Source organism: Jatropha curcas, chromosome 7 (genome assembly GCF_041381405.1).
Source record: "Jatropha curcas cultivar XTBG-Jc1 chromosome 7, XTBG_Jcur_1.0, whole genome shotgun sequence".
NCBI classification, from domain to species: domain Eukaryota; kingdom Viridiplantae; phylum Streptophyta; class Magnoliopsida; order Malpighiales; family Euphorbiaceae; genus Jatropha; species Jatropha curcas.
In genome coordinates this window covers 26,706,149-26,733,294 of record NC_143157.1, presented here as the reverse complement: position 1 = coordinate 26,733,294, position 27,146 = coordinate 26,706,149, and the positions used below count along the sequence as shown (strand labels likewise).

Genomic DNA, 27,146 nt, shown 5'->3' with positions numbered 1-27,146 from the left:
CAACATACATACTGTCACAACTACTAAATTGCTCCAATAACCAATCAAATTCGTATTGCAAAGATAAGGTTTGATAATATATAGAGCATGCAAGTGAAAATTACCTATTTTCTAATATTTTACATTTTTCTGTATGATAATATTACCTTATAGAGCATGCCAGTAAAAAGGTTAGATTAGCATTTATCTATCTAATATAAAGAAATTTATTATTGGACTTACCAAAAGTATGTGTAATAAAAAATATGCTTTTTGTCTTATACTTACAAAAGTGGCATAAGAAAGAATTAAATAATTTAATTAATTTTCATTTTAAAAAATTATATTTTATTTTATTTTATTTTATCTCTGCAAAATGCTCGAAGCCTAACTGGAATAGGGTAATTCCGTTGGATTAATAAGGTGAGATTGCAAATCTTTTATAAGAATAAATTTCACTTATTAGTGAAGAAAAGTTTTAAAGCCCAACAAAAGTGGCCCAAGATAAAAATATGGAAGGGCCTAAAAGAAGCCCACAAGAGAAAAAAGGAGCAAAGTGTAACTTAATTTTTAATCAATAATAATTGGTTATATATGTTGAGAATGGAAAACTAAAAAGAATATGTTAGGTAGAAACAAATAAAAATGAGAGAAAAGAAGAATTGAGCATGCATACGTAACAAAACAAATGTTCAAACAAGAAGTATTCTTGTTGTTTGTTCATTAGCAGAATTAATTACTACCAAATCATCCAAGATATGATCACGTGACTCTCATTCTTAAATCCTAAGTCTTAAATACATCCACCTGTTTCTTGAGTCTGTAGATCTCAAGTTCCATTAAAATTAAAAAATAAGATCCAAAAGTAAATACCATTGGTCAAACTTCATACACTTGCCTCCCACACATAACCATTAAACAGATTTCTTACATTCCTACCCTCTACCCCTATAATATAATACTAGAGAGAGAATATTTTCTTTTGCCCTTTTGAAAATTATTTTTTTAAACCGAATTTTGTTTTCATTCTCCTCAAATATTAAAAAATTACAAGCTAAAGTAACTATATAATTCATCGTTTCAATAAAAATTACTTTTTTACTTCTCTCCATTATCGGTTGCCAATTGGATTTTGTTGTCTTCCTGTGGAGATAGCAACAAAGATGCCCTCTTCTTCTCAGGCTTCATCTCTCTCATACTCTGCACAACTACAGAGGGAAGCTATCCAGAGAAAAAGTAAAATCCCAAACACCACAAAACTAATAAAAAAGAACTCTTCTTTTAGCAAATCAAGGCTAACCAAACCAAACCCTTCAAGCTTTCTCCAGTTTTAACCAAAACCCATATCTCAAATCCCTCAAAAGAACTTTCAGAACTGCCATGATTTGATCTATCAACACCAATACCCAAATGGGTTTTCCCTCAAAACCCTTTTCCCTTCTCCTCTGTCTCTCTCTCCTTCTCTTCACCAATCTAGCTCAATCTGCCACTGATTATGGCACTTTGGTGTATAAGGGCTGTGCAAAACAGTCTTTTCAAGATCCAAATGGTGTATACTCACAAGCCCTCTCTGCTCTCTTTGGTTCTTTAGTTTCTCAGTCAACTAAAGCCAAGTTCTTTAAAACCACCACTGGTACTGGCCAAACCACAATAACTGGTCTTTTTCAATGTAGAGGAGACCTCAGTATTGGTGAATGCTACAAGTGTGTCAGTGGACTGCCTGTGTTAACAGACAAACTGTGTGGCAAAACCATAGCTGCAAGAGTCCAGCTTTATGGGTGCTACATTTTATACGAGGTAGCGGGGTTTACTCAAATTTCAGGTATGGAAATGTTGTATAAGACTTGTGGAGCTTCAACTATAGCAGGAAGTGGGTTTGAGGAGAGAAGGGATACAGCCTTTTCTGTATTGACAAATGGTGTGGTTAGTGGCCATGGATATTATACTACTAGCTATCAATCTGTGTATGTTTTGGGGCAATGTGAAGGTGATGTGGGGGATTCAGATTGTGGAGAGTGTGTGAAAAATGCAGTGCAAAGAGCTCAGGTTGAATGTGGGAATGCTATTTCAGGACAAATTTATTTGCACAAATGCTTTATTAGTTACAGCTATTATCCAAATGGGGTCCCCAGGAGATCATCTTCATCATCTTCTTCTTCTTCTTCATCAGGTAAAGCAAAAAAGAGAGTTTCTTTTTTGAAATCTAGAATCTAGAGGAGAGAGAAATTTGCAGATTTTTATTCATTTGTTTATAATTTTGTTATATAATGCATCTAGAAGAGGTCTTAAAACAATATATCTGTGGGTCTGTTTTCTTTCAATGGAGATTGATTGGGTTTGAGTTAGCATTGAAATAATCTAATTAAAGTAGAATCTGTTTGGTGGATGTAGGGACAGGGCAAAATACAGGAAAGACAGTGGCCATTATATTAGGAGGGGCAGTTGGAGTGGGGTTTGTGGTTATTTGCTTGATGTTTGCAAGAAGTTTGATGAAGAAACATGATGGTATGCATTTTCTACATGGAGATTAAATCTTGTCCTTTTTTTCAATGTTCAATTACTCTCTTTTGCTTTCAAATGCTGATATAGTTGGATTCTGTTAATTTGTGCAGATTTTTAAGAGGAAGAGATAAAGATCTTTAAAGAGGCAAACATCCCCTTTTTTTTTTCTTTTTTTTTGAGTTGGATTCTTCCTACATTTCCATTTCTTTACAAAGTAAAAGTTCAAAGTTTTGGTGGAGAAATATAAATATGGGGTCTTTTGTTACAGTGTTGTGGTGGGAGAATTCATTGGGAATGGAAGCAAATTAGGATATGAATTTTTTGTTCTTTTCTTTACAAAGGTGAGAAAGGATGTTAAAATTGTATGGATGAAATGAATGAATTTTTATCATTGGATGAATTGCATAGAATAGAAGGGTTGAAGTGTAAAATCAAAAATAGGTTTTGGTTTTGGCGTTGGCTTCTTTTTTCCCTATGGCCCAGTCCATGTGGATGGTTGTCTTTGTCCCAGTTCTCCAGACTGATGCTTCTCTATTTCTTCACTGCTTTATGCTTTTCAGAAAGTTGTAAGCTTCTCTCTTTCAAAAGCAGTGACACCTCTCTCTCTCTCTCTCCACCCAAAAACACACTTGATGGAGTAACCTTTTTCTTTTCTTGCCTTGATTTACTACGAGACTTGAAATGATAATCACTAGGATTTTTATTAGCATTTTTAAATTTTCATTTTTTTTTTCTTTTTTGGGGTTGATGGGCTATGTACGAAGAGAGCAACCCTCTTTTCAACAATCCTCTCATATTTTGAAAATCCTAAAATTTGACAGTTGAATGAGTAATTTAGCAATTGGATATATTGACAGCTACTCTTTAGAAGTTTATTTTTTTTATAAAAAGAATGAAAATTCTTGGCATAAGAGAGTAGGACAAATAGAAAATGAACAAACAAAAATTTATTTTATCAGCCATTAAGCCCAAATGAAGGACATTAGAGTTTACATTCTAACAATTTCTATGAATAGAAAGATGTGAAGTAATGAGTTGGCTCACATGGCTTGTCTTTGCATCTTGAGCTAAGCGCCTTGTATCGTAATACTCCAGGTTCATTTTGATTAAAAAAAATTAATAAAAATTGTTTAAATGGAATTATTTTTATAAATTACTAATTTTATCTTTTAATAGAAAGTGTATAGAAATTTAAAAAAATATTTGATAATGACTTAAAGTTATGAAGTAATGAAGAAAATAGAAAGAGGAAAGATCACTATCTACAGCATCTTTGATTAATGTCTTGAATCTGTAATTTTGGGGTCTGTGACCATCAAGATGTTGATAGTGGAGCTCTCAAAGTAAGGTCAAGGCTGTGAAAGGACCAAAAAATCCATCAACAACTCTTGGAGTTGGAGATTCGACGGATGGGATCATCTTATTTGTCAACTACACTAAATAAAAGCCATCCATTCCATTCCACTGTATATGTATTATATGTATTAATTGTCTTTGTTCAATTCGAAACATTCTCTGGAAAGCCATCCACTCTAATGCCATAGTTGTACTTTCTTGACAAAGTCACATTCTTATCAATACTGTGACTGTGGCAGCAGGTCAACTTAAACATGTGCTACGTCTCAATTTTCCACTTCTACTTCTCACTAACCATAATTAACCACGATTTTTATTTTTATTTTTATTTTTTCAGGTTCCAAAAGTATGGCCATTGATTTGGTTTAAATAGGAACCAGTTCGGAAATTTTAATTTCGAATCGGAATCAAATGTTTCCGATACAAAACAAATCAATTTCTTTGAAGGCGTAGATGATCACAGCTGGGCTTAAGATAAAGAGCTCTGACAGTTGTACAAGTTAACGTATATGGAAAAGAATGATTGGTTAAGCTCAAAGCAGCCAATATCAGTTGACACCCAATAACTCTACCTAGATGAGCTGTTGCCAGAAACTCCACTTTCTTTTTGTTTTTTTCCTCTGTTAGAAGATACATTTGAATTCGGATTCTGTTATGCTGTTAACTTTGGAGTAATTTCTACTGGGAGTTAAACTTCCTTAGAGCATCATGTTAATTTTTCTTGGACCGGGTCCATCAGTTATTGATGTTAATTTTATTTCGACCGGGTCCACGAGGTCACTCTCGGACTATGTTACTGAAAATAAGATTACTCATTAAAACGAGTATATTTCAAAAATATACTGAAAAAAAAAAAAAAGTGTATTTCGGATCATGGAGCATATAAGATTTAGTCCATATGCGTGGTTATAGATTCGGCCTAAAGGAGTAATTTCCAAATAAGGTTTCCGTACATATGACAATTCTTTGAACTTCCCGTCAACTCATCGAATGTGGGCAAGGGCAACTGAACAAACTCTCTTTGGTGCTTCCTGGGAACTTAAAATATTTATAAAAGTACATACGATGACCTACTTACCAGATACGAATACAGATCCACGTATCCTCCATGCCCAAGCCGTAAAATCTCCTTACACAGACCTTTCATTCTTCAATTGTTTAATCACTCTCTACTCCAAGGCTACTAATTCCCTTCTCTTCTCCTACTCCAATCGCCTCTTCTCTCAACTCTCATCTCCCAACATCGTCTCATGGACCTCTCTCATTTCAGCAAACACCAATTCTTTCCTCTCTCTCGACCACTTCCTTTCCATGCTCCGTCAACCCGTTTTTCCCAGCCAACGCACCATCGCTTCCCTCTTCAAAGCTTGCACCAACCTCTCTGCTCTTTCTTTTGGCCTCGCTCTCCATTCTTTGGCTTTAAAACTGTCTCTCAATACCCAACCATTCTCTGGCTCTGCATTGGTTAATTTTTACGCGAAATGTCATTTGCCTGAGCATGCACGCAAGGTGTTCGATGAATTGGATGAAAGGGATGAGTTTTGTTACAGTGCCTTGATAGTAGGCTTAGCGCAGAATGGAAGAACTATGGATGCGTTGTCTGCGTTTGCAGAAATGAAGGTTTGTAATGTAGGGTCGACAATATATAGTGTTTCTGGTGCATTACGTGCTGCAGCAGAGATGGCGGCGTTGGAGCAGTGTAGAATGATTCATGGGCATGCTGTGGTTGCGGGATTAGACAGGAATTTGATTGTTGGGACTGCTTTGATTCATGGGTATGGCAAATCGGGGCTTGTAGTAGACGCAAGAATGGTGTTTGATGAGTTATTGCCTGAATTGAATATGGTCGGGTGGAATTCTATGATGGCTGCTTATGCTCAACGAGGGGATAAGAACTTGGTGCTCCAGTTGTATCATGCAATGGAGGCTCAAGGGCTTGTACCTGATGAATATAGTTTTTTGGCTATTCTAACAGCTTTTTGTAATAATGGTTTGTTTCTTGAGATTGAACAATGGCTTCAAAGGATGAAACTGGAATACAAGTTAGAACCTAGTTTGGAGCATTATACATGCTTGGTGCGTGCAATGGCTCAAGCAGGAAGATTGGAGGAAGCAGAGCAGATTGCAATTACAATGCCTTTCGAGCCAGATGCAGCAGTCTGGCGAGCATTGTTATCATCTTGTGCTGTTCATGGGGAGGCTGACAAGGTTTGGGTGATGGCTAGGAGGTTATTGGACGTAGACCCTCATGACAGCTCCGCATTTGCAATTGCAGCAAACACCTTATCGGCTAAAGGTAAATGGGATGAGGTTGCAGAAATGAGGAAGCTAATGAAAGACAGGAGAGTGAAGAGGCTAGTAGGGAAGAGTTGGATGGAAGTGAAAGGAAAAATTCATGTGTTTTGTCCAGAAGATTGGAGGCATGAGAGAATGGAGGAAATTTATTCAACATTGGCAGCAGAGATTGAGAAATTAGGATATGTGCCAGTTTGGGATGAGATGTTGAATGATGTATGACAAAAAAGGAGAACTAGGGAAATAGGGAAGAACTTTGGCATCACGGTGAGACGTTAGCTCTTGCATTCAGTGTGATTGACAGAGTGGCCCTATTTGAGAGGCATTGAGGATTGTGAAGAACTTGAGAATTTGTAAGAATTGGCATGAATTGTTTTTAAGTATTTTAGCAATGTGGAGAGGGAGATTATTGTTAGAGATGTTAACAGATAGATTTTTCAAAGGCTGCTGCTTTTAGGGAAATTCAGTAACTCGTTGAAAGAGTCCTTCCTAATGTTTTGTTCAAGACAAAATATGCTCTTCTGAGCCTTTAGGGCAGTGATAAGCTACAAGCTCATAGCTTTAGGGGATGCCTTGAGACCAATCCTACTAGATTATTTGTAGACAAAGAGGTTGACATAGTTATAAATGATTCCTATCTTTCTGGTCACTGATTTTTGAAACTGCAAAGGTCATAGCAGTTACATGCTACTGTCTATATCATCATAGCAATTATCTATGTTAATCTGATGTGACTGCAAAACGACGGTTGCAACTTCTAAATTTTGCACAAAGTAAAAAATGAGTCACCGTTCGGACGGTATTTCTAATTGCAGAGAAAGAGAAAGTTGATAAAATTGGTGTTGGGTGACATACATTATTGAAGGTGTTGGGGGTTACATGGTTGTAGGCCATGACCATTTTTCCTCTTCTATTTGCTTCATGTTTCCCTAAAAGAAATCTCTGGTTTGAAGGCATGACACAAATGCTTTCTCTTGGTATTTCTGGTTAGCCATTTTCACTTGCAATCTCTTACTTTTTCTTGGCAGTTGGTAGTTGGCCAGTGTATTTGATGGCAAAAGCATAATATCATAAGGACTTGCTCAATGTATATAAAAAAAAAAAATTCAAAAAAAATTCAAAAGACCTTACCACAATCAAGCTATTTGCATGCAAGCAAACTAAAGCTTATACTAACAAGAAAATAAAGTAATAAGCTCTATGGCAATTAGACAACGGCTATTTTAAGATGGCTTGGGATTCAATAAATTAACTGAATAGCAACTAATGTTAGAGAGAATTATGAAAATTTTTATAAATCCTGTTTATTGAACTTTCTTAGCCTCAAAAAAGTGATTTCTCATACTAATTGAATAGCAGATAAAAACAGTAATATAATTGAGTAACAAGAACCTGCACTAACAATGCCGACTCTTCATCCTTTAAACAAACAATAGAAACGACAATACTAAATCACTACCGCCAAAGACTCTGAACAAGCACCAGCCGATGGGGTGGGGGGGGGGGGGGGAAGCGTCTCTCTCACTTGTGGATCGGGGCGGGTGGGGCTCCAAGCAGGCTCTGCTGCTGCAACTCGAGCTCATTGAACTGCTGCTCGCGGTCCATCTCGATGATGAGTGGGACTACCAGGATAAGGAACGTGGTTCCCGCGATCCACGCCGCCTTTCCCGTGCTCTTAGCCAGTCTCTTCGCCACGTAGGCCGTGTCGTTGGCTGCTTGTTTCGCCGTGTTCAATACCGCCGACTCTGAAACTGTGCGTGTCACCCTGGCGACTATTCCTTCGTTGCCGTTGGTTATAGCCGGTCGCTTCTTCGCTGAGGACGCCATTGTAAGGGTTTTGTGGGGTATTTGGGGTTTTGGCTTGGAAGGGAAATAGGGCGCCTTTTATATATTATAGAAACACCAATTCTTGTTTGACACGTAGTCAGTAAGAATAACCAGCGTGGTAAAACCATAAAGCCAGTAACTGCTATACAAATTTTACTGTTTGAATTTGCCGTGTTGTGAGATTTTTATTTTTGTGTTGAAAAATTAGCATTTTATGAAAATTCGCTTGCTTATCGTATAAGTGAAAAGACTAACTAAACTATCAGTATTTTATGAAATTTTAATTTACTAAAAGTTTCGATTATATATTTTGACAGTTTGATGTTTTATTAAAAATGAAATTAACATTTTTAACATGACAATTAAAAATTAAAGGTTTAGTATTTTGTAAAATTAACTTTAAAATAATCACTTAGTGATTATTGTAAATGAATCAGGGCTCGTGAGTTAGCTTGTAAATTTAAGGAACAAATTTTTAAATTATAAATAAATGTGACTTAGGTATACTTTTATCGAACTAACTCGGCTTTTTCCCAACGTATCAACAACCATCTGAAGATCAAAAATGAAACAAAAAATGGAAGAAATGTAAAAGAGTAACCATCTGAAGATCAATCAAAAAGTTTAAAATCTCTCTTTAAATAGTCTAAGCATGAGAATGGCAGGTTCAAAATGTTTTCGACTTCAGGGGATTTAGATATGATGCCATTCACAATGGAATCCTTACTACAGAATCTACCACCCCTGCATACAACCATAGATGTATTACACACCCAAGGAACTGAAACAGTGAATAAAAAACCAGAACCTTCTTTCCCAACAGAAGAATTTCCATTGCCGACTAGAACATCCTTGTACCCTCTGCAAACTTTGGCAACATGCCTGTTCATTGGCAGAAATTGTTCATAAAAATATGAAACGGAAGGATCAGGATTTAAGGCATCATAATCTGCATGAAGGTTCACCACAACAGTGCCATGCTCCGGGTGCAGCCTATTATTGAGTGCTTTGAGAAATCGGGAATCAGCGTCCCATAGCTTGTGTGGGAAGATGTCATCACCATCATAGGCATCAATGAAGATCATATCATATAGATTGCTTCTGTCCAGGATGAACTTCTCAGCATCTGACTCATAGAGGTAGAGCCTCTCATGGATGCCTCTCCACATTACTTCTTCGACAGTATCAGGCTTGGATAAGGCACGCCTATCTGATGGGGTCATAGCTGAGAAAGCTGGAAAACCCATTGCTTGGATAGAAGCAGATATAACAAGGGGATCAATTTCAACTATGTCAACGACAGCACCTGAAGACGCAAAGAAAAGTTTTTGTAGTTATTATGACGATTACATAAATGAATGAGTAACTCTCGGAAAAGGGCAGACTCATGTTTTAAGAAACCAAAATATACTGTTGTTGCATTCTACAGAAAAAGGGGCATGTATCAAATGATTGCTACAGTAACATTCCTCCATGAGAAAATAATTTAGACACAACAGTAAGGATTGTTAATATTAAACACTGAAACTCAATCATTACTCGATATGGACCCAAGTATCATAAACAGTCAGCTATTCTTTTTTTTATCTTTTCATAACGAGACAGTTGCAATTACATAAGCAACTAAACTTTCTTCTGTTATTATTCATTTCCCTGACCTCTTTAACATGTTCCTTATGCACTCGTCCCCCACCATATGCATGCGCAAAACAAAGAAGACGAAAGATATTGCCACAGTGCATGTGTAAGACTGCTTAGACAAAGGGTTGGCTGTATCATGAAAAATTGCATCATACGCATAGGGTTAGGACAGCAGGGGAACCATTTTGCATCATATGTTTAAGGTGCTTCCCTAAACCCTGGATACAGGCTTCCTTGGTTCCTCCCAGTAATTCTTAGAAGACATAAGTTGGTCTTCCAATTCTCCTATTGACAATATGACATGCAAGTCAAAATATGATACTAAATTCCTTAACATATGATTCTAGACACATGAGAAAACCAGCTTTAGCCCCAAACTTGAACAACTAATAGAATGAAAACTTGAGACACATCTCACAATAATGTGTATAGTCTTTCACCTTGAATTTTGCTAGCCAAAAACAACGGTAAGCTTCCTCCACCATGACCAATGCATAAAATTCGCATAGTTTTCCTCCCAGACACAGCATCCACAAGGTCATAATTACAGGATGCTATAGTAGTTAATCCAACTGATACCATGCTCTTCAGATCTGCACAATGACATCGAATACGTCATGCATCTGCAAATCGACAAAGAATAAACAATGAAATGTAGTGGCAGGTTAGTCCCTTTGCTTGCAGCGCAGAAGTGATCAACACGCCATACCAAAATATAGATATCACATCATTAAACAAATAGATATTCAACAAGCCCAGATAAGAGGTCAATATAAAGAGCAAAATGGGAAAGCAAGACATTCTACATTGAATCTTCATAAGAAAGTGCAGTACACGACAGCCATACCAATTTGACAAATTCCTATGACATGCCTCTTTGTCATATGCTACTTTTAGATACAGTAAAGTGTACAGCAGAACCAACCAAAACCATATTAACTAGAATGCAATCACCAAGATTACCAAATCAGGGACAGCATAAAAATACAAGATAAGCAAGAAAACTTGGCCAAACCCACAAATAACTAGATCTTAGGCCAAATGATGGCAATAATAGCACCAGGATTCTAGTTGTGATCTTACCAGCAAAAGAGATTACAACTTCCAGAACATATACATGAGACAGAGAAACGGATCTCTATATAACAACTTCTCAAATTCAGAAATCAATGATAAAACTAAAATATTCCTTTAAAGTTTGAAACACCGCCTGGTGAACACTAAGGGGTCATATAACTACCTCAATTTTAAAGAAAAAAGTTACTCATCTATCATCTTGCAAGGAAATTAACTAACAAGTTAACAAATAGGGAATTGCTGAAAAGGGGATTGCTTTCAGTACGGTGATTAGCAGTTGTTTGATTCATTCCATTAATTCTGACAGTGACTTATTCAGCTTCAGAATGTGCAATTACTCCAAGACTTGTTAGGAGAGTCCTGGATCTACCATGTTAATATCACCAAAATTAACAGTTCTCAAAATGGTAATTTGATTGCAACTTTGTCATAGCTTACATTTTCTTAGAAATTAATCAACTTCATCAAAGAAAGAGTGAGAAGCTAAAAGCAATCTTTTTTTTTTTTTTCTCTAACATATATGCGGCAAATAAATGTTAAGGAAAAAGGAAAAAGCAGAGCTTTACATGGAACAGCTAAACAATGTGGCTGCTGCATTAAGTATATAGAATTAGGATCCGATTGATGATAAGCAGCCATTACTTTAGCAGTGCTCTGTCGTGTCTCATCATTAAATCGTAGTGTACGCCACTGATATCCAAGTATCCTACAATGTACATTGCTTTCTTGACCTGGATGTACCTCAGCATACCTTAGCTGCAGCCATTTCTCAGTTTCTGGCCAGTTTTCCCGACTCTGCAAAATTTTCATCAAGCTCATTTGATAAACATTTCCCACAGGAAAATGAAAATTTCAAAGATAAAAAAGGTTAAGAACAGGTTACACGCAACGATCAATAAAAAACAACAGACTAGTAAACGCCTATTTAAAGACTGACAGGTCTTGAGGAAGGGTAAGCGAGGACAGAGATGACGCCGTTTCCTTTATCGGAATTAGAACGGAGAACAGTGTGTGTTTTGATATCGGAGTCCGTACCCCACCACTCCGACGAGTAGAGCCAGTCACCTTCGTCCTCTATACGACGACGAGCCGCAGTACAAAAGTGCCGGATATGCCGTCGCGATACCAGCCAAGCTCTAGGCCACATGATGTCAAATATTGACTGACGATAAAGCCGTAAACATCGAAATTAAGAAGATGAGTTTACCATGTTCAAAAAGAGTAATGCTGTATACGGTCCTTAAACCCTAACCCTAACAGCACAGTTGCCCAGGGTTTTCTTATTGGAACTGGGAGTCGTTTCATGACAGGACATCTTATTGCTGGACGAAATGCTAGAAGCAACAAACGATTCAAAAACATGAGGACACAAGTCCCCTGTCGCTTACTCCAAGACACAGTATGACAGTCGTGTTTCGAATTAAAGTGAGATAACCAATCGGTCGTTTTCAAAAAAGCGGGTCGTTTTTATGTTAAAAAGCAAGTAGGAGAGGTTGGGTTAAATGAACACCAAACGTGTCATCTTACTTGGTACTTATACATCCGGCGTGTCGTATGTCTTCAAATAGGGCCAAACTAAGTACAGACAAAACTAAAACTGATCTGATCACAGTAGCAAGTTTTCAGCCCAAACCCATAAACGACCTCACAACACAAGCCCAGATAAGAAACTTGGGGTTTTTTTTCCTGAAAAAAAATTAATATTTGAATATTAATTTTATAATTATTATCACATAAATATTTCATTATTTAAATATCCATAAAAAGTTATCCAACAAAAATAAACTTGCTTCTCTTTTCATTTATACCAATTATTAATCATTTTATCTTTGAAAATATAATTAATTTCTAATAATTTTTATTTAATATGTCTTGTTACCAACAATTTAATATTATCATATAGATATATTAGAAAAAATTTGAATAAACTTGTTGTTCAAATAATATTAATTTAAAAAAATTTTCTTTATTAAAATTAAAAACAGATTTAGTTCTATATATTCAACAATTTTAATTTTAAAGAAAATAATTTTACATAAAAAAAACGAAAAAAAGAAATAGAAAATGGGAGAGGAAGGGTTGAATATGTTCCGTAATGGAGGCGTACCGGATTCGAAGTCAACAAGAGCCAAAAGGTGCCAAATTATAAAAAAACATGGGTTGTAGGACCCGCTACTGTTCTCTCCATTTTCAAATTTTCTCTTCAATCAATCAGAGTATTAGAGCGCAAACAAGCACAAAAAAAAAAACATAAAGCAAATCTCTTCCAAAAAAACTTTCTTTTTCACTTTTTCAGTCACAAAATTCCAATTTCCAAATCTTTCTCTTTGGAATATACACATTACAAGCACCACCTCTTTCCTCTCTTTCTGTGCCTTCCCTTGCTTTTCTTCACAGTTTCATATTCATAACCCAATATTGCAATAACCCATCTCACACATCTCAGTTTATAGCTTTTTTTTCATTGATAACAGAACAACTCTCTTTATTCAATACAGGAGTATAACAGTAGGTTTTCCCATATGAGATTTCTAATTCTTTTGAAATTAAAATTTTAATGAAATAATATTGCTGTTTTCTAATATGGGTATTCTTTTTCCTGCAATTTTTTTCAGTGTATCCGAAGGTTAAGGTAAGAAGGGATGAAGACCAAAAGGATCAACGTAATTGGAGTTCTTTGCTTTCCTTGAAGGATATCCAGTTTCTATTATTACAGGATTCTTGTTTTCCAGGTAGTTCTTGCTCTTGTGTTTCCTCTATTTTCATTTACTCCTTTTTAAATTTTATGTCATGGTTTTATATCTCCTTTGTATTTATTAGCTATATAGGCTAAAGGTAGAATCTTTGCTTAGTTTTTTTTTCATGTTTTGATGTAAGTGAACCATACTGATTAATTCTGCTGCTATATTATTTATAACATATTCAATAGTTTTGCTCTCACTGATTGAGGATGATGTTGCCATTTGCTAATAGATCTTTGTGGTTCAAATCATATGTTTACTAATAGTTCTCACTGTTGCCTGTGGAATAAAAGACTCTCTTTGCTCTTTGGAATTGTTAGTGCTTTGATGTCAGTTATTATGAAATGTTATCAAGAATTCCTTGCTGACATTTATCATCCATAGTGAAGGAGTTCCAAGATGTTTCTCCAACTCCCACTGCAAGAATTCCCAAATCTTATGTGCCAAACATAGTACTGCCTGCAGAATCTGCGTCTGAAGGTTAAAAACTTTTACTTTCATACCATTTCCGGATCCAAAATTTCTGCTGGTCTCTGAAAAGAAGTCACTTTGTTTCTATTTCTTCATTTCTTATAAATGTGTCGGTTTAATTCACAGGAGCTGATAAGAAAGGCGATGTTGATGAGGAGAATAGACCAAAAATTAGAGCCAGTTCAGTCCCACGTCCACGTGCTGTCATATCTAGCCCTGGTAATTTTCATTTTCTGTTCATCTGATATGAATATATGGTTTCTTTTATTATTTGTATCAAATCTTGTACATAAATTCATAGCATAAAATTCCCCAACTCATGACATTTTCTTATTTTGCGCTCAGACAATGATGCTGTGATTGGAAATAAAAATAAACCCAAAGCATTGAAGAATCATAATTCCATACAAAATAGACATACACACTGTAAAGTTGTGCAGACTCGAGCTGTTGATGAAAGTCCTTTAAACACAAGGAAATCCAACAACAATACTGATAGAAAGTTTGATCTTAAAGGAAAGAAAGGGCCAGTGCCAGGGCCAGCTACTGCAATATCAAGCCAGAGAAGAAATCTAACTGCTAATAAAAAACCAAGTTCTCTAAGAATTTAATAGCTTATATCGGTTATCATAGACTCTGGATTCATTCATACTCAACAAGTAAATCATACAGAGAGCTTTTTGTTTCCTCCACATGCTTTTATTATTATTGTTATTATTATTATATGTTTCTTCTGTACAAACAAAATCATGTGAAGAGGCAATGTAGTTCAACGATATTCTTAGGCTATCCTGTTTCCACTTTCTCAGTATTTACTTGAATATTAAGTTTTTTCTGTCATGGCTTGTGCCAGACTTCTGCTTTTAGGTAATAGCCATTTCTTGCCATTGCTTCAAAACAGAGACAAGGAGAAAAGGAGGCACCTTCTATAATCTAACATCAAAGGCTGTAATTGTATTCTAGAAATAATTGGGCATTGTAACTGTTAAAAAGAGAAAATTATTCATTTGTAGAGAAGAGACGGATAAAAGTTACAGATTGGATTAGGTCATGGCGTGGCAGTGGAGATGGGATGGAATTTGACGATGCATGGTGTTCCGGAGACGGGAATTGCTGGAGAAAATGGCTATCACCGGAGAACTTTCTTGCTGAGAGTGGAAGAAGGAAAACTCTTATCAATCACATACGACATTGAAAATTTTTTTTCCCTCGTTCATAGAGAGAAAAACTTAATTGATTTTCCTTTAATTTTTAAAATAATTTCATATTGGCGAACATTATCATTTATTTCGTCGAAATTTATTAAAATAAACAAATATATTCCTGTTAGTTGTACGATAATCAACATACGTCCATATGTTCTTAAAGGAAAACATCTGATAAAGTCCATTTCATTTGCTCGTAGATCAGTATACATGTATCTGTTCTATAGTATTGTCCTAAACCCTCAATATCTAACCCAGTCTTGTTTCAAGGGGACTTAGATAAACACTTGTAGTTAATTATCTATTCATTGACTCTTGGAAGGTCTGATATAGTGCATGGATAGCAAAATTCATCCTTAAGGTCCATCTAATGAAACTTGAAATTGCTAAAAGAGAGCAGTATTGGATTTTGAGATCATGACATCCATGTCTTTACGGAGCAAGTGTAAAAGACGACAAATTCTACTGAATTCATGGTGTGAACTATCCCCTGAAAGAAATACATGCCCCTTGTTGTTTACCTCAATCCAACTACAACCTGGTTGTTTCTTGACTCCATTCTCTTTCATTTTATCCGAAATCAGCTCTGCGTCTTTTCTTCTTCCAACACTCTGGTATATTTCTGCCAAAATCAAATATATGCCAGACCTATTAGGCTCTATTTCCAACAAACTCTGAGCAGCAACCTCACCAATTTTAATGTTCTTGTGGATTCTACATGCTCCAAGCAAAGCTCCCCAAACGCTTGCAGGAACTTCAATTCCATCTGCTCTCATTTGATTTAGAAAAGTCATTGCCTCATCAATTAGTCCATTTCTCCCCAAAAGGTCAATAAGGCAGGTATAATGCTCATTTGTTGGCTGCAAGAGACAAATGTTTTTCATGTAATCAAAATAGTGTCTGCCTTGATCCACCAATCCTGCATGACTACATGCAGACAGAACACCAACAAAAGTTATGTGATTCGGCTTAACATCAGTTAATTTCATTTGCTCAAACATCTCTATAGCTTGTTCACCAAATCCATGGTGAGCAAATCCACAGATTATGGAATTCCAAGAAATGATATTATGACTTGACATGGAAGTGAATTCCTTCAATGCTGAGTGCATGTTTCCACACCTTGCGTACATGGTAACCGTTGCGTTAGATACTTCAGTAACATCATCAAAGCCTGTTTTAATTACCTCCGCATGGATTTGGTCACCAAGATACGACGCAGGCAAGTCTGAACAGATAGTCAGAACACTAGTAAGTGTAGCTTTGTCAGAAGATGATCCTAACTCTTTCATTCTAACAAAAATTTTGAGACCCTCCTCGCCATGACCATTTTCTCCTAATCCACATATCACGACATTCCATACTGTTGTATCTAGAATTGGCATCATCTCAAAAAGTCTAATACCACTGCTAACTTCACCTGCTTTAAAATATCCAACAAGAACATTTGTCCATGACAAAATGTCACCATACGGAAGTTTCTCAAGGAACCCATGAGCTGCTTCAACATTTCCATTTCTTATTAATCCCAATAGAACTATGTTCCATGTCTTTTGACATTTCTGGGGCATTTCTCTGAAGAACTTAACAGCATCATTGAATCTTTGACAACTCACCAACCCATTTATAAAATACTTCCAGGAATCCAAATCCCGCTTTGGCATTCTTTTAAATAGAATTTCTGCAACGTCAATCCGCTGGTTTTCCATACACCCAACCATCAAGGCTTTCCAAGCTCGAACATCTTTTACAGGCATCTCTTCGAAAAACTCATGAGCTTCAGTAATGCGGCCCACTCTTGCAAAACCAGTAATCATAATTAACCAGGAAACAATATCTCTAGTACTCATTTGTCTAAAGTACTCATTAGCCAAATCAATTTGTTGATCGTTCAATAGCCCCCCTATGACCAAGTTCCAAGAAATTACATTTCTCATTTCCAATGGCATCCCATTGAATATTCTCACTGCTTCGTCAATCAACCCCAGATGAACGTGACCCGCGATAATCGAATTCCATGTAACAACGTCTCGGAATAGCATCCCATCAAAAACTTCCCTAGCACTCTTCATATCACCACACTGCGTCAACCCCGAAATCACTATATTATATGTATAAATATCGCGCTCAGGCATTGCTGCAAACAAACTAAGCGCCTTTGGCGGTTGCCCATTCTGAAAGTAACCACGGATCATAGAATTCCAAGTAACGATATTTCTTTGAGGCATTTCTTCGAACATGTTTTCTGCTTCCTTGATGAGGCCATTTTTCATGTAGTTAGAGATCTTGAAATTGAGAGGTTTCAGGTAAGGGAGTGTCTCGGAAATTGGAGTTTGTGTGGAGAATTTTGAAATTAAGGTAGAGAATGATTTATTGTGGTTTAGAGAGAGAAGTTGGCTTACTTTGAGCAGGCGGGAGTAACGAGAGATGGGTGACATTCTCCATTAGCTTAAAAGCAAAACAAAAGGTGAAGAGAGAGCTCAAAAACGACAATTCGATAGACTATATACAGCTATAACCGCCTGTAACGGTATAAACCGTGACCTCTTACACATTAAACTTCAATTTGCGTAAAATAAAATTTATTATTATTAGTATTATTTAGCTCATCATCGTTATTATTATTATTATTTTTTTTACTAAGCTCACCGGAGTTACTTTTTTCATATATAACGTGTGATAATGCTGGTAAAATATATAACAATCAATATACGACCCGATAAAATATTAAATTCCACTCTTTCAATGCTCAATACTTAATTTTTTTCAATTATAAAATATAATTTAATAATTTTTCTTTCAGCAATAAGACATAATTTAATTATAAGTACATATAAAATCTTGCTATTCATCTAGATTCAAATTTTCCTCTAATTTTTTTTCAAATATATATATATATATATAGAAAATTTTTATTGATTTATCTTATTAGCCACAATGTTTATCTCTTCATAAAAATGATAAGATTTTCTATCCTATATGGAGCTCTATTATTTGAATATTGTTTTCACCTTTTTTTTTTTTTTTGTTGTATTTGAACATTTTCTATTTCTATTTTATCCATTTTAGTTATTTTAGTGCACGTATAATATTTGTAATTATTATTTTAAAATGTATAACCAAATTCTTTAAACAAAACAGTAAAATATTAACTTAAATTGGCAGATTTAAAACCCAAGCGAAGTAGCCTTATCCCAAAACACAGCGCTAACAAATGTCATTGGACAGAATCTGCCCACATCAGCTTAGATAGACTTACACTTCCCCTGTCCGTAAGCAGTTTCCTCTGCAGTCCGCACCTTCGCACCCTTTCCCTTCCTACTTCCTACAATAACCTGCAAAAAACTACCACAATCATGGCTGCTGCTGCTGCTGCTGCTGCTGCGACCGTAGCCTCATCTTTCTCTCCATCCATTCACAATCGCAAATGCTCCAATTCTAAGCATTTTCTATCCGATTCTCTCCTTAAACTTCCTTCAACTACTCGACTCGCTATTACTGCATCTTCCATCTCTCGCTCTTATGCTATAGAACCCATTTCATCGCTTGTTGCAGTTTCGTGGCGTGTGCCAAGAGTATCCGCTGCTGTTGCTCAAGAGGAGGCTGCAGCAACTGCTGCTGTGGAAGAGGAGGAGGCTGCAGCAACCGCTGCTGTGGAAGAGGAGAAGGCTGCACCAACCGCTGCTGTGGAAGAGGAGGCGCAGCAGCAACAAGTAGCAGGAGAAGGTGAAGGAGAAGCGGAAATTCCTTTGAACACTAAACTTTACTTTGGGAATTTGCCTTACAATGTTGACAGTGCACAGCTTGCTGGTATTATTCAAGAATATGGTGCTCCTGAATTGGTTGAGGTATTGTATATTTATAACATCAAGTACCTGATTTTAATTTGTATCTAATTACTTAATTCTTTTTTTCTTATAATTTTTTTAAATTAAATATATGTAAGCTATCTTATCTGATTGACATGTATCAATCTTTATGTTGGCTTGATCTGGTTATTCTTAATTTTGGTTCCTTGCTATAGATGGATTGATTAATAAACAGAGAAAATAATTAATGTGATTGAGGTAGCTAAGATAAACTGCTGCCTGAGAAACATGATTTTTTGGAAAATCTTCCAAAGCAGCATTCGAAATCTTGATATATAGTGTGTTGGGAAATGAGGATATTTTGTGTTCTATGAATGAAAACCATGATAGCCATGAAATGTTAAATTGGCCCAATTAAATGGTAATGGATTTATGGCAGCTATGCAAGTTTGATGGGTTTGTTATTGAGTTTTATCGTTGCAAGTTGTGACAATTAGCTCATTTCTCTATCAGTTCCTTTTGTCTTAGAGAAAATTACATAGCCCCTTTACATTCCATCTTTAAGTTCATATTTTCACATGATATTGATTGTCTAAATCCTCTAGTCATAGGAACTTGACTGTTTCATATGCCTATAATTGCAAAAAATGCTTTCTAAAGATTCTGAAATTTAAAGTTTTGTTCTATTTTGTTTGTCTCCATATTTTTGACAAATTCCTCAACGGACCAACTAAATAGCATGAGCTCTTCATGATGGGGACACCAGGAGACATGCATAGGGACATTTGTATCATTTTTGGCCTCAAACATCCTATAGAGCTTTCTTGTACTAAATAATGTGAATGATTTTAGGTTCTTTATGATCGGGACACCGGAAGAAGTAGAGGTTTTGCTTTCGTGACAATGAGCAGCGTTGAAGATTGTAATAGAGTTATTGAAAATCTTGATGGAAGTGTAAGAATTATCTTTCTTTCTTCTTTCTTTGGCTATGTGTGTACTTGCATTTTATTAGTAACTCCTTGCACTTGAAGCTTCAAGACCCATAATTTGTCTACTTTACAGCAATACATGGGTAGAATCTTGAGAGTGAACTTTGCAGACAAACCTAAACCAAAAGAACCTTTATACCCAGAAACAGAACACAAGCTTTTTGTTGGGAATTTATCATGGTCGGTAACATCAGAAAGTTTGACTCGAGCTTTTCAAGAATATGGAACTGTAGTTGGAGCTAGAGTTCTTTATGATGGGGAGACTGGAAGGTCGCGAGGCTATGGCTTTGTATGCTACTCAACAAGATCGGAAATGGAAAATGCCATTGAATCTCTTAATGGAGTGGTATATATAAACTTTCTTTTGTAAATTCTCATATCAGTTACCATTATTAGAATAATCACAGCCTATTTGTATTGGTATTACAGGAACTCGAGGGGAGAGCAATGCGTGTAAGTTTAGCTCAAGGCAAAAAGTCATAAAAATGCTGATTTCAAGATCAACAATAAGATTAATTTCTAAAGAAATGGAAGGAAAATGCAATCTCAGTCTGCAAGTTGAAACTAATAACCCGTCATTTCTAATCAATTCTGTACACAGTCCTTGTTTTCTTATCCTTTTATGAGCGGAACTTTTTATGAAAATTCTGTAGTTATTTCTTTAAGCAAATAAATATGCTATAATATGAAATTTTTTCATTGTAAATTTTTAATGGCATTAGTTATTAATTCTGTAGAGGAAACCTGTTTAGTTTTGATGATTGGCGAGGAATTATTTGTCAATAATTTTTTTATAAAATGTCATAATTTATTTATTTATTTTTTTTGAATATTTACTATTATTGAATTCTTTCAAGTAGGCTTCAGATTTTTGTTTCTGACTTCTTCTTGCCAATTAACAGATGGAAACCCAGAAGTTTCAATATATATGTATAAACCTTGAATATGCCCTGCAATGGTGGAAATATGTAATGTGCAATTTCCTCCTTTAAACGAAATAAACAAGAGACAAATGCAATATAATGCCTTCTCATATAATAAATCTGAAAGTATTGCAATTTGCACAAAATTTCTATTGAATATGAAATGTGAAAGATATGAAAATGTCAACTCTATATATAATTTTCTGTTCAAAATGGCAAGTGGGTGATTTGTAAAATTTCTAGCAATTAAAAAGAAAGATACTCCATATAAAATTTATTATTTTCAGGGATTTTTAGATAGTTTTCCATTCATTAGTAAAACATAATAAAGGTTTTATTTTATTTATTCCTTCTTTTTTCATATTTATGTTATTCTAGCCTATATTTATTGGGATTTTCTGATTCTGTTCCTGTTGAAAATTATGTTATTGAGATTTTTTTTATTAAACAATATACAAAGTTTTTCTTTGATAATGTTAAATTTAGATTGCAAATTTGTATTTTTCTTTTAAAATTTAACCTTTGATTAGTTTAATTAAATTGTTTTTTTTCTTTAAAAAAAAGCTTACTTTCCATCGTTCATGGAAAGTAATCCCCATATATAAAAAGTCCACTAGGCAAGTCATAAATATTTTTTTTCCGTTTATTAGTTCCCTTAAATATCAAGCTGAACAAGAATCTTACATTGATAGTATTAATAATAAAAATAATTACCCAAGTATGAAGGAAATCATTTTTTTGACAAGGAGTATGAAGGAAATCATTAAACAATAAATTCTAAATACATATAATACTATAATTGATTAAATTATTTATTTATATATAATTATAATTATTAATATTAGGTGCTGTTTATATTTTTAGAAGTGGACCGTATATTACGTATTTTAATTAATTAATTAATTAATTTTAAGAGAGTATTGAAGTGGGAAGACGGGAGGGAGCGGCAGAGACCAGCTACGCACCTTTTGTTTGGACGACTAATAAAAAAGCAAGGAAAAGAATAGAAAAAGGGAAAAAGAAAAGGAAAGGGCAGGAGTGACACCCAAACGCATAACAACAGCAGCAAAAAGAAAGAAAACAAAAACCCCAACACGCAAAAAGCCAACAAAAACAAACCAGTGGAGAAAATCTTCTCTCAAATCTATCCCTCCGGGAGGTATCTTCCCTTTCTCTCTACTGTATATTATTACATATTTAAGCACCTCAGATCTCCCTCTCCCTCTCCTCTCTCATTTTCTGCCTATCTATTCCTACTAGTGTACTCAGTTTGTGCGGCTCATGCAGGGTTTTTGATGGTGTGGCTATTGCAGATCTTTTGAGGAGGGGCATATCTGGATCTATTAGGGTTTATTGTTTTTGGTTTTCATTTTTTCTTTTACTGGCTTTTCTTTGGAAATGTCGACTCCGTATCCCATTCCTGTCACTGCTGCTCAGGTTCTTACTCTGTTTCTCTCTTTCTGCTATTTTATTTTGGTGTTTTTCTCAGAAAATATGGCCAACCTTTTATAGCTTTTATTTATTTTTGTATTATATGTAGGTTGGGACGTACTTCGTGGGGCAGTACTATCAGTTACTACAGCAACAGCCGGAACTTGTTTACCACTTCTACAGCGATGCCAGCATTATGCTTCGTATCGATGGCGCCAACAGAGATAACGCCACTACAATGCTCGTATCTCTCTCTCTCGTTTATGTTTTTTTTTTTTTTTTTTTTTTTTTTTTTTTTTTTTTCTAGTGTTAATATGCTGTCAAAAGTAGGTTTTCCTTTATTAATTTTTTAAGAGTATGTTCTTTTTTCTCTCTATATATGATAGTTTGTGTCTTTCTTTCTAATTCAGTTCAAGTAGGTTTTATGAAAACTGGAGTTTGAAAAATTGACTTGAATGCTTTCTTTTTCGTGTTAATTTCTTCCAAAAATTCTCTGCTAATACGCATGCAAGCGTTTTTCTTTGCTGATTGCTTTTTGTGGATAAATGGATTTTATAATGTGTAGTTAGCGCCTCATTTTGACTCATGGGGTTGGAACACTAGCGGCTTTGGACTAACTATTTTTCTTGATTTCTACATTTTGGGGACTGTAGGATACTCTCCTTTAATCATGATAGTGTTTTATATGTGCATTTATAGCTACAACAATTCAAATTGTGACCTTAGATAACCTTATTGTTTAATACGACAACTGTCGACGTGTGCACTGCATTTTGTGGCTATAAACTTTAGAAACAGACAATGAGTTATGGAAGCGTGTGTTTTTAGGTGTGAGAAGAACAGCTATTTCCATTCTCAATATGAAGTCAATCATCTTAATGAGAAAAAAGATCAATGTCCTCAAACAAGTACATTCAGCAAACAATTGTCTCTGTGCTTAAGAATGTATTAATCCATTTTCATCATTAGCAGCATTTCTTTATATGGAATGCTATCCTTTTGTTTTTTTTTTTTATCTGAATACAACTCTTTGAGAACAACACCTCTAAAGACAATACTTTCCTAGAAGCCACTCAATGCCACCTATAAATTTAAGTATGATATTCCCAGATGGATTAAGAGGCTTTGTGCTTCACAGCTGTTTAGCTTGTTTATATTCATGTCTGCTTTTTAAATTTATTTATTTGTTCTGAAAATGCAATCTCTGCTTCTGCATATGTGCCAAATGGAACACACTTGGCTAATATGTTTCTCTTTCCTTTTCTGTTTTGACAGCAAATCCATGCACTTATTATGTCTCTCAACTATGCTGGAATTGAAATAAGGACAGCACAGTCCTTGGAGTCGTGGAATGGAGGTGTTCTTGTGATGGTTTATGGTTCTGTGCAAGTGAAGGAGTTTACTGGAAGGAGGAAATTTGTTGAAACATTTTTCCTGGCACCTCAGGATAAGGGCTATTTTGTTCTCAATGATGTTTTCCACTTCATTGATGAGGAACCAATTCAACACCATCCAGCTGTCTTACTATCTCAGAACAATATTGATTCCAAAATCAATGTTCCTGCTACTATTCTAGAGCCAGGTATCATAATTTAACCTGGGCTAAATATTGAATTCTAGATTCTGTTGCTTTACACGTTTTGTTCTACAAGTATGGGAAATGGTGATTATATCAGTTCTCTTCAATGGATAGCTGCACTCAGAATCTGCTCATGTGAATGAGATCGAATTACAATGATTAGTGACTAGTTTTACCTTTTTTTTTTTTAAGTCAGTAATCAATATTGGTTGCTATAGACTATAATTTGAGGGTCTTTATGCTAACGAATGTTTGATACTGGAATGAGTTCTTCTCTTTTAGATTTGTAACTATTATGTTTTTAAATGAACCTTTTTCACTCATGAAGTGATGATTTATGCAGTTTCAAACTATTTGTTGGGAGGAGAAATCCAGAGTAGGGAGTTTGTTGCTCCTGCTGATCCTAAGGAAAATGGTCCAGTTGACAACTACAGCTTCCCAGAGCAACGGTTGCAGCAAATCCCTGAGTCTGAAATTGTTCAGGAGGAAAATTCTGTTGACTCAAATGGTTCACTTCAAAACACAGTGAACACCGTGCAAGACCAGTTGCCTCCTGTTGAGGAAGCTACTGGAGAGCCCCACAAACACACTTATGCTTCTATTGTATGTTTCTATGCATGGTAGTTATATTGTTTTTTCAGTATATATTGCTATTTGTGCTCTCATATTGTATATGTTAGAATTAAAGGTTCATCTTACACAGGAGACTGACGTTTTTCTCCCCCTGTCCTCTTCTCTTTTTCTTAAATTGTCATTGTAAGTTGCGAGTTGCTAAGGGACAATCTGCACCATCAGTTGCTCCCCAGTCTTTGAACAAAAATGCACCACCTGCTTCAGATTGGAATCATGCTCCACAGGTTCAGCAAGCAACTGCAACATCAAATTCATTTGAGATGTCTGGAGCTGACATTATGGAGGAGATTTCAGCTGCAGAAGATGCTGGTCAGTTGTTGTCATCCTTTATATTTGCCTCTTGTCATTCAGTAATCGATGTTTCAGTAAATATTCTATGACAGTATGATTATTGACATGATAAAAACATATTTTTTCTTCATTACAGTGCATAATATGGTTGTCTTTTGTTCAATTTGAAACATATTCATATTTAATAATTTTGAGATGAAAGTGACAAGGGTTTTTTTTACCTTATTTTATTTTTTAGTTTTTTCAGCTCCTCACATTGATTTATTTTTCATTTTATTTGAATGTTTTAGATGAAATAAAATCTGTTTATGTAAAAAACTTGCCAACTACTGTATCTGAAGCTGAAATTGAGGAGGAATTCAAGAATTTTGGCAAAATTGCCCCTGATGGTGTTGTCATTCGAAGTCGCAAGGTTCAATCCTGGCTTTTGTTGTAACAGCATTTACCTGCTTCATTCCTTATATTTATTGTGCTTATTTTTTAATATACAAATTATATGCAGGATGTTGGTGTATGTTATGCATTTGTTGAATTTGAAGAGATGACTGGTGTTCATAATGCAGTCAAGGTCTGACTAAAAACATTCAAACTGCATTCCTATTTTGTGTCAATTTTTCCTGGAATTAGTTTATTAATTTAATAAATCGAGAATTCTGGCTATTGATCTGCAGTGCTCACAGTTTCTTTTTCAATTAAAAAAAAAGTTCATAGCTGACTTCTTGGATCCTTGCTGGATGTTCCAATTCCAATTATTTTTGTTTTTTTTTTCTTCTATTTTTCTAATTTGATCACTTTTCAGTGGTTGGCAGTCCCTTAACTTGCTAATTTTTAATGAAGAACAATTATTTCTTCATATTTTCTCTGAAGCCAGTAGGTGGTGGTTTGCTTCTGTTGGACGTTTCATTGTTTCTGATTTTTCATAAGTTGATCAAGGAGCACTGAAATTTGCCATTCCTTCGAGTATTATAAGATGTCTGCTAATGTTGCTTCCCAATATAGTTTCTGAGCTTACTATGACCACCATTTCAGTTTGCAATTTCTTGTTATCATATTTTTGTGGCTGCTAGGTTATATGTCCGTATATGTTCATATGAGCAAGTCACTTCACTGGATTTTGTATTTAATGCATTTTCCATCATGTCTTCAGGCGGGCAGTGCAAATGTTGCCGGGCGGCAGGTATACATTGAAGAGCGGAGACCAAATAGCAACATCCCATCCCGTGCAGGAAGTATGCATTTTTATTCACTATCTTACCATCATCTATATTTATTTTATGCTCCCTGTTCACTTGCTGATTAACTGTTGAATCATGTGGCTTCTCATGTGTCCTACCAATTCCAACTCCCCTGCCACTTGTTCTAGGTCATTGAGACCTGATCAGCTATCGCAGTGTGCTTCTTAGTATATTTTTAGGGTGTGCTGCTTCTTAGTATTGTTTGATCACCTAGGGTGTGTTGCTTCTTAGTACAGTTGATCACCTGAAATTATATGAAGAGAAATTTATTGAATATAGGGAAGAGTTGGCTATAGGTATGCTTCTGTCATGTAATTTGCGGTAACATTAGATTTTTGAGGTCATAAATCCTTATCTTCTGAGAATCTTAATCTTGATAAGATTATAAATCTAGTTGGCACGTCAGAATATTTTGGCCACATAATGTCTAGGATGCCCACACAGTCTGTATGATTTTTATCAAAATCTTTTAGTTATTTTATCTGCTTCCATAACTGTAGCGTTTCTGCAACAAATGTCTAATCTCCATATTGATAATGTGGCATTAAAAATAAGCAACTGTAAGATGACCTTTCTATAGAATATCTCTGCTACTACAATTTTGTGATTGAAATATTCTGAACAGGAGGAAGGGGTAGAGGCCGGGGTAGCTATCCAACAGATGCTCCAAGAGGTCGTTTTGGTGGCAGAAGTTTTGGCAGGGGTGGAAGCTACGACGGAGGTGATCGAGACTATAACAGATCAAGAGGAAATGGTTACTATAGGCCAACTCCCCGCCAGGATAGAGGGTCTAACGGTTACCAAGTATCAAGAAGTGGACAAAATCAATCAGAGCAGACAGTTTAGTTTTCCAAATAAACGGGGAGAGATATAGAGAGAGAACAAAGTTTTGGGTCTAGCCATTTCAACTATGCCATTCACTTTATTAGTTTCAAGAAATATAATTTATATTATTTAAAGTCAGGTTGACTTAGATGTGTCAGGCAATATGATTCACGGGCTTTCTTGATTAATGAATGTTCAAATTTTATGGGCAATTTGTTTGCAATTTTGAGACCATTTGATCATGTAAAGTCTAGCACTTCTAAAGTTATTGAGTTGGATGAGATGGATTCATTTCTATTGAGTGGAACATATAGGCTTAGACCATCGATAATTTTTT

The 27,146-nt window shown here is 35.4% G+C and overlaps 7 protein-coding genes and 1 pseudogene across 9 annotated transcripts; 5 read left to right on the top strand and 3 right to left on the bottom strand.

The window, feature by feature from the left end:
- Nucleotides 1-881: 881 nt before the first annotated feature.
- Nucleotides 882-2,872, top strand: LOC105638415 (plasmodesmata-located protein 2). The gene is made up of 3 exons (XM_012222209.4): nucleotides 882-2,149; nucleotides 2,371-2,484; nucleotides 2,592-2,872. Exons 1-3 carry the CDS (start codon nucleotides 1,390-1,392, stop codon nucleotides 2,597-2,599), a joined length of 882 nt encoding a protein of 293 aa, XP_012077599.1. The 5' UTR covers nucleotides 882-1,389; the 3' UTR covers nucleotides 2,600-2,872.
- Nucleotides 2,873-4,709: 1,837 nt separating this feature from the next.
- LOC105638416 (putative pentatricopeptide repeat-containing protein At5g52630) lies at nucleotides 4,710-6,781 on the top strand. Its single transcript, XM_089724018.1, has one exon. The coding sequence runs from the start codon at nucleotides 4,828-4,830 to the stop codon at nucleotides 6,352-6,354; it is 1,527 nt and encodes a 508-aa protein (XP_089580144.1). The 5' UTR covers nucleotides 4,710-4,827; the 3' UTR covers nucleotides 6,355-6,781.
- Nucleotides 6,782-7,411: 630 nt separating this feature from the next.
- On the bottom strand, nucleotides 7,412-8,007 carry LOC149495082 (mitochondrial import receptor subunit TOM9-2 pseudogene; annotated as a pseudogene).
- A 557-nt stretch (nucleotides 8,008-8,564) lies between these two features.
- Nucleotides 8,565-12,064, bottom strand: LOC105638417 (S-adenosyl-L-methionine-dependent methyltransferases superfamily protein). The gene is made up of 4 exons (XM_020681057.3): nucleotides 11,615-12,064; nucleotides 11,244-11,472; nucleotides 10,041-10,193; nucleotides 8,565-9,265 (listed from the first exon to the last, which is right to left on the bottom strand). Exons 1-4 carry the CDS (start codon nucleotides 11,822-11,824, stop codon nucleotides 8,571-8,573), a joined length of 1,287 nt encoding a protein of 428 aa, XP_020536716.1. The 5' UTR covers nucleotides 11,825-12,064; the 3' UTR covers nucleotides 8,565-8,570.
- Nucleotides 12,065-12,892: 828 nt separating this feature from the next.
- On the top strand, nucleotides 12,893-14,729 carry LOC105638418 (uncharacterized). Its single transcript, XM_012222211.4, has 5 exons — nucleotides 12,893-13,185; nucleotides 13,293-13,409; nucleotides 13,803-13,898; nucleotides 14,016-14,108; nucleotides 14,235-14,729. Coding segments are annotated over exons 1-5 (573 nt in total). The 5' UTR covers nucleotides 12,893-13,184; the 3' UTR covers nucleotides 14,501-14,729.
- A 537-nt stretch (nucleotides 14,730-15,266) lies between these two features.
- On the bottom strand, nucleotides 15,267-17,622 carry LOC105638478 (uncharacterized). Its single transcript, XM_012222288.4, is given in 1 exon segment — nucleotides 15,267-17,622. A coding segment is annotated over 1 exon segment (2,082 nt). The 5' UTR covers nucleotides 17,533-17,622; the 3' UTR covers nucleotides 15,267-15,450.
- A 685-nt stretch (nucleotides 17,623-18,307) lies between these two features.
- LOC105638419 (RNA-binding (RRM/RBD/RNP motifs) family protein) lies at nucleotides 18,308-20,711 on the top strand. Its single transcript, XM_012222213.4, has 4 exons — nucleotides 18,308-18,942; nucleotides 19,756-19,857; nucleotides 19,966-20,238; nucleotides 20,322-20,711. The coding sequence occupies exons 1-4, from the start codon at nucleotides 18,451-18,453 to the stop codon at nucleotides 20,373-20,375; spliced, it is 921 nt and encodes a 306-aa protein (XP_012077603.1). The 5' UTR covers nucleotides 18,308-18,450; the 3' UTR covers nucleotides 20,376-20,711.
- Nucleotides 20,712-21,817: 1,106 nt separating this feature from the next.
- Nucleotides 21,818-27,118, top strand: LOC105638420 (nuclear transport factor 2). 3 transcript variants are annotated; one of them, XM_012222214.4, is made up of 10 exons: nucleotides 21,818-21,974; nucleotides 22,103-22,252; nucleotides 22,356-22,490; nucleotides 23,522-23,828; nucleotides 24,169-24,428; nucleotides 24,587-24,767; nucleotides 25,040-25,161; nucleotides 25,252-25,317; nucleotides 25,897-25,978; nucleotides 26,610-27,118. In XM_012222214.4, exons 2-10 carry the CDS (start codon nucleotides 22,214-22,216, stop codon nucleotides 26,828-26,830), a joined length of 1,413 nt encoding a protein of 470 aa, XP_012077604.1. In that variant the 5' UTR covers nucleotides 21,818-21,974; nucleotides 22,103-22,213; the 3' UTR covers nucleotides 26,831-27,118. The 3 variants fall into 3 exon arrangements, with proteins under 3 accessions (XP_012077604.1, XP_012077605.1, XP_089580119.1); XM_012222215.4 differs by having other exon boundaries at nucleotides 21,823-21,974; nucleotides 22,129-22,252; XM_089723993.1 differs by lacking the exons at nucleotides 21,818-21,974; nucleotides 22,103-22,252 and having other exon boundaries at nucleotides 22,354-22,486.
- The last annotated feature ends 28 nt before the right edge of the window (nucleotides 27,119-27,146 follow it).

What these genes read in the sequence shown, in the direction of transcription:
- LOC105638418 (XM_012222211.4), top strand. An exon ending in ACAGGATTCTTGTTTTCCAG is followed by an intron (nt 13,410 to 13,802) that starts GTAGTTCTTGCT and finishes TATCATCCATAG; the next exon opens with TGAAGGAGTTCCAAGATGTT. An exon ending in TGCTGTCATATCTAGCCCTG is followed by an intron (nt 14,109 to 14,234) that starts GTAATTTTCATT and finishes TTTTGCGCTCAG; the next exon opens with ACAATGATGCTGTGATTGGA.
- LOC105638419 (XM_012222213.4), top strand. Translation starts at nt 18,451, where the DNA reads ATGGCTGCTGCTGCTGCTGCTGCTGCTGCGACCGTAGCCTCATCTTTC. An exon ending in GTGCTCCTGAATTGGTTGAG is followed by an intron (nt 18,943 to 19,755) that starts GTATTGTATATT and finishes GAATGATTTTAG; the next exon opens with GTTCTTTATGATCGGGACAC. An exon ending in TTGAATCTCTTAATGGAGTG is followed by an intron (nt 20,239 to 20,321) that starts GTATATATAAAC and finishes TTGGTATTACAG; the next exon opens with GAACTCGAGGGGAGAGCAAT.
- LOC105638415 (XM_012222209.4), top strand. Translation starts at nt 1,390, where the DNA reads ATGGGTTTTCCCTCAAAACCCTTTTCCCTTCTCCTCTGTCTCTCTCTC. An exon ending in TTCTTCTTCTTCTTCATCAG is followed by an intron (nt 2,150 to 2,370) that starts GTAAAGCAAAAA and finishes TGGTGGATGTAG; the next exon opens with GGACAGGGCAAAATACAGGA.
- LOC105638420 (XM_012222214.4), top strand. Translation starts at nt 22,214, where the DNA reads ATGTCGACTCCGTATCCCATTCCTGTCACTGCTGCTCAG. An exon ending in TTCCTGTCACTGCTGCTCAG is followed by an intron (nt 22,253 to 22,355) that starts GTTCTTACTCTG and finishes TATTATATGTAG; the next exon opens with GTTGGGACGTACTTCGTGGG. An exon ending in ATAACGCCACTACAATGCTC is followed by an intron (nt 22,491 to 23,521) that starts GTATCTCTCTCT and finishes CTGTTTTGACAG; the next exon opens with CAAATCCATGCACTTATTAT.
- LOC105638417 (XM_020681057.3), bottom strand. Translation starts at nt 11,824, where the DNA reads ATGTGGCCTAGAGCTTGGCTGGTATCGCGACGGCATATCCGGCACTTT. An exon ending in ACATTGTTTAGCTGTTCCAT is followed by an intron (nt 10,194 to 11,243) that starts GTAAAGCTCTGC and finishes GTCATTGTGCAG; the next exon opens with ATCTGAAGAGCATGGTATCA. An exon ending in TTTGGCTAGCAAAATTCAAG is followed by an intron (nt 9,266 to 10,040) that starts GTGAAAGACTAT and finishes TTGCGTCTTCAG; the next exon opens with GTGCTGTCGTTGACATAGTT.
- LOC105638416 (XM_089724018.1), top strand. Translation starts at nt 4,828, where the DNA reads ATGTGGGCAAGGGCAACTGAACAAACTCTCTTTGGTGCTTCCTGGGAA.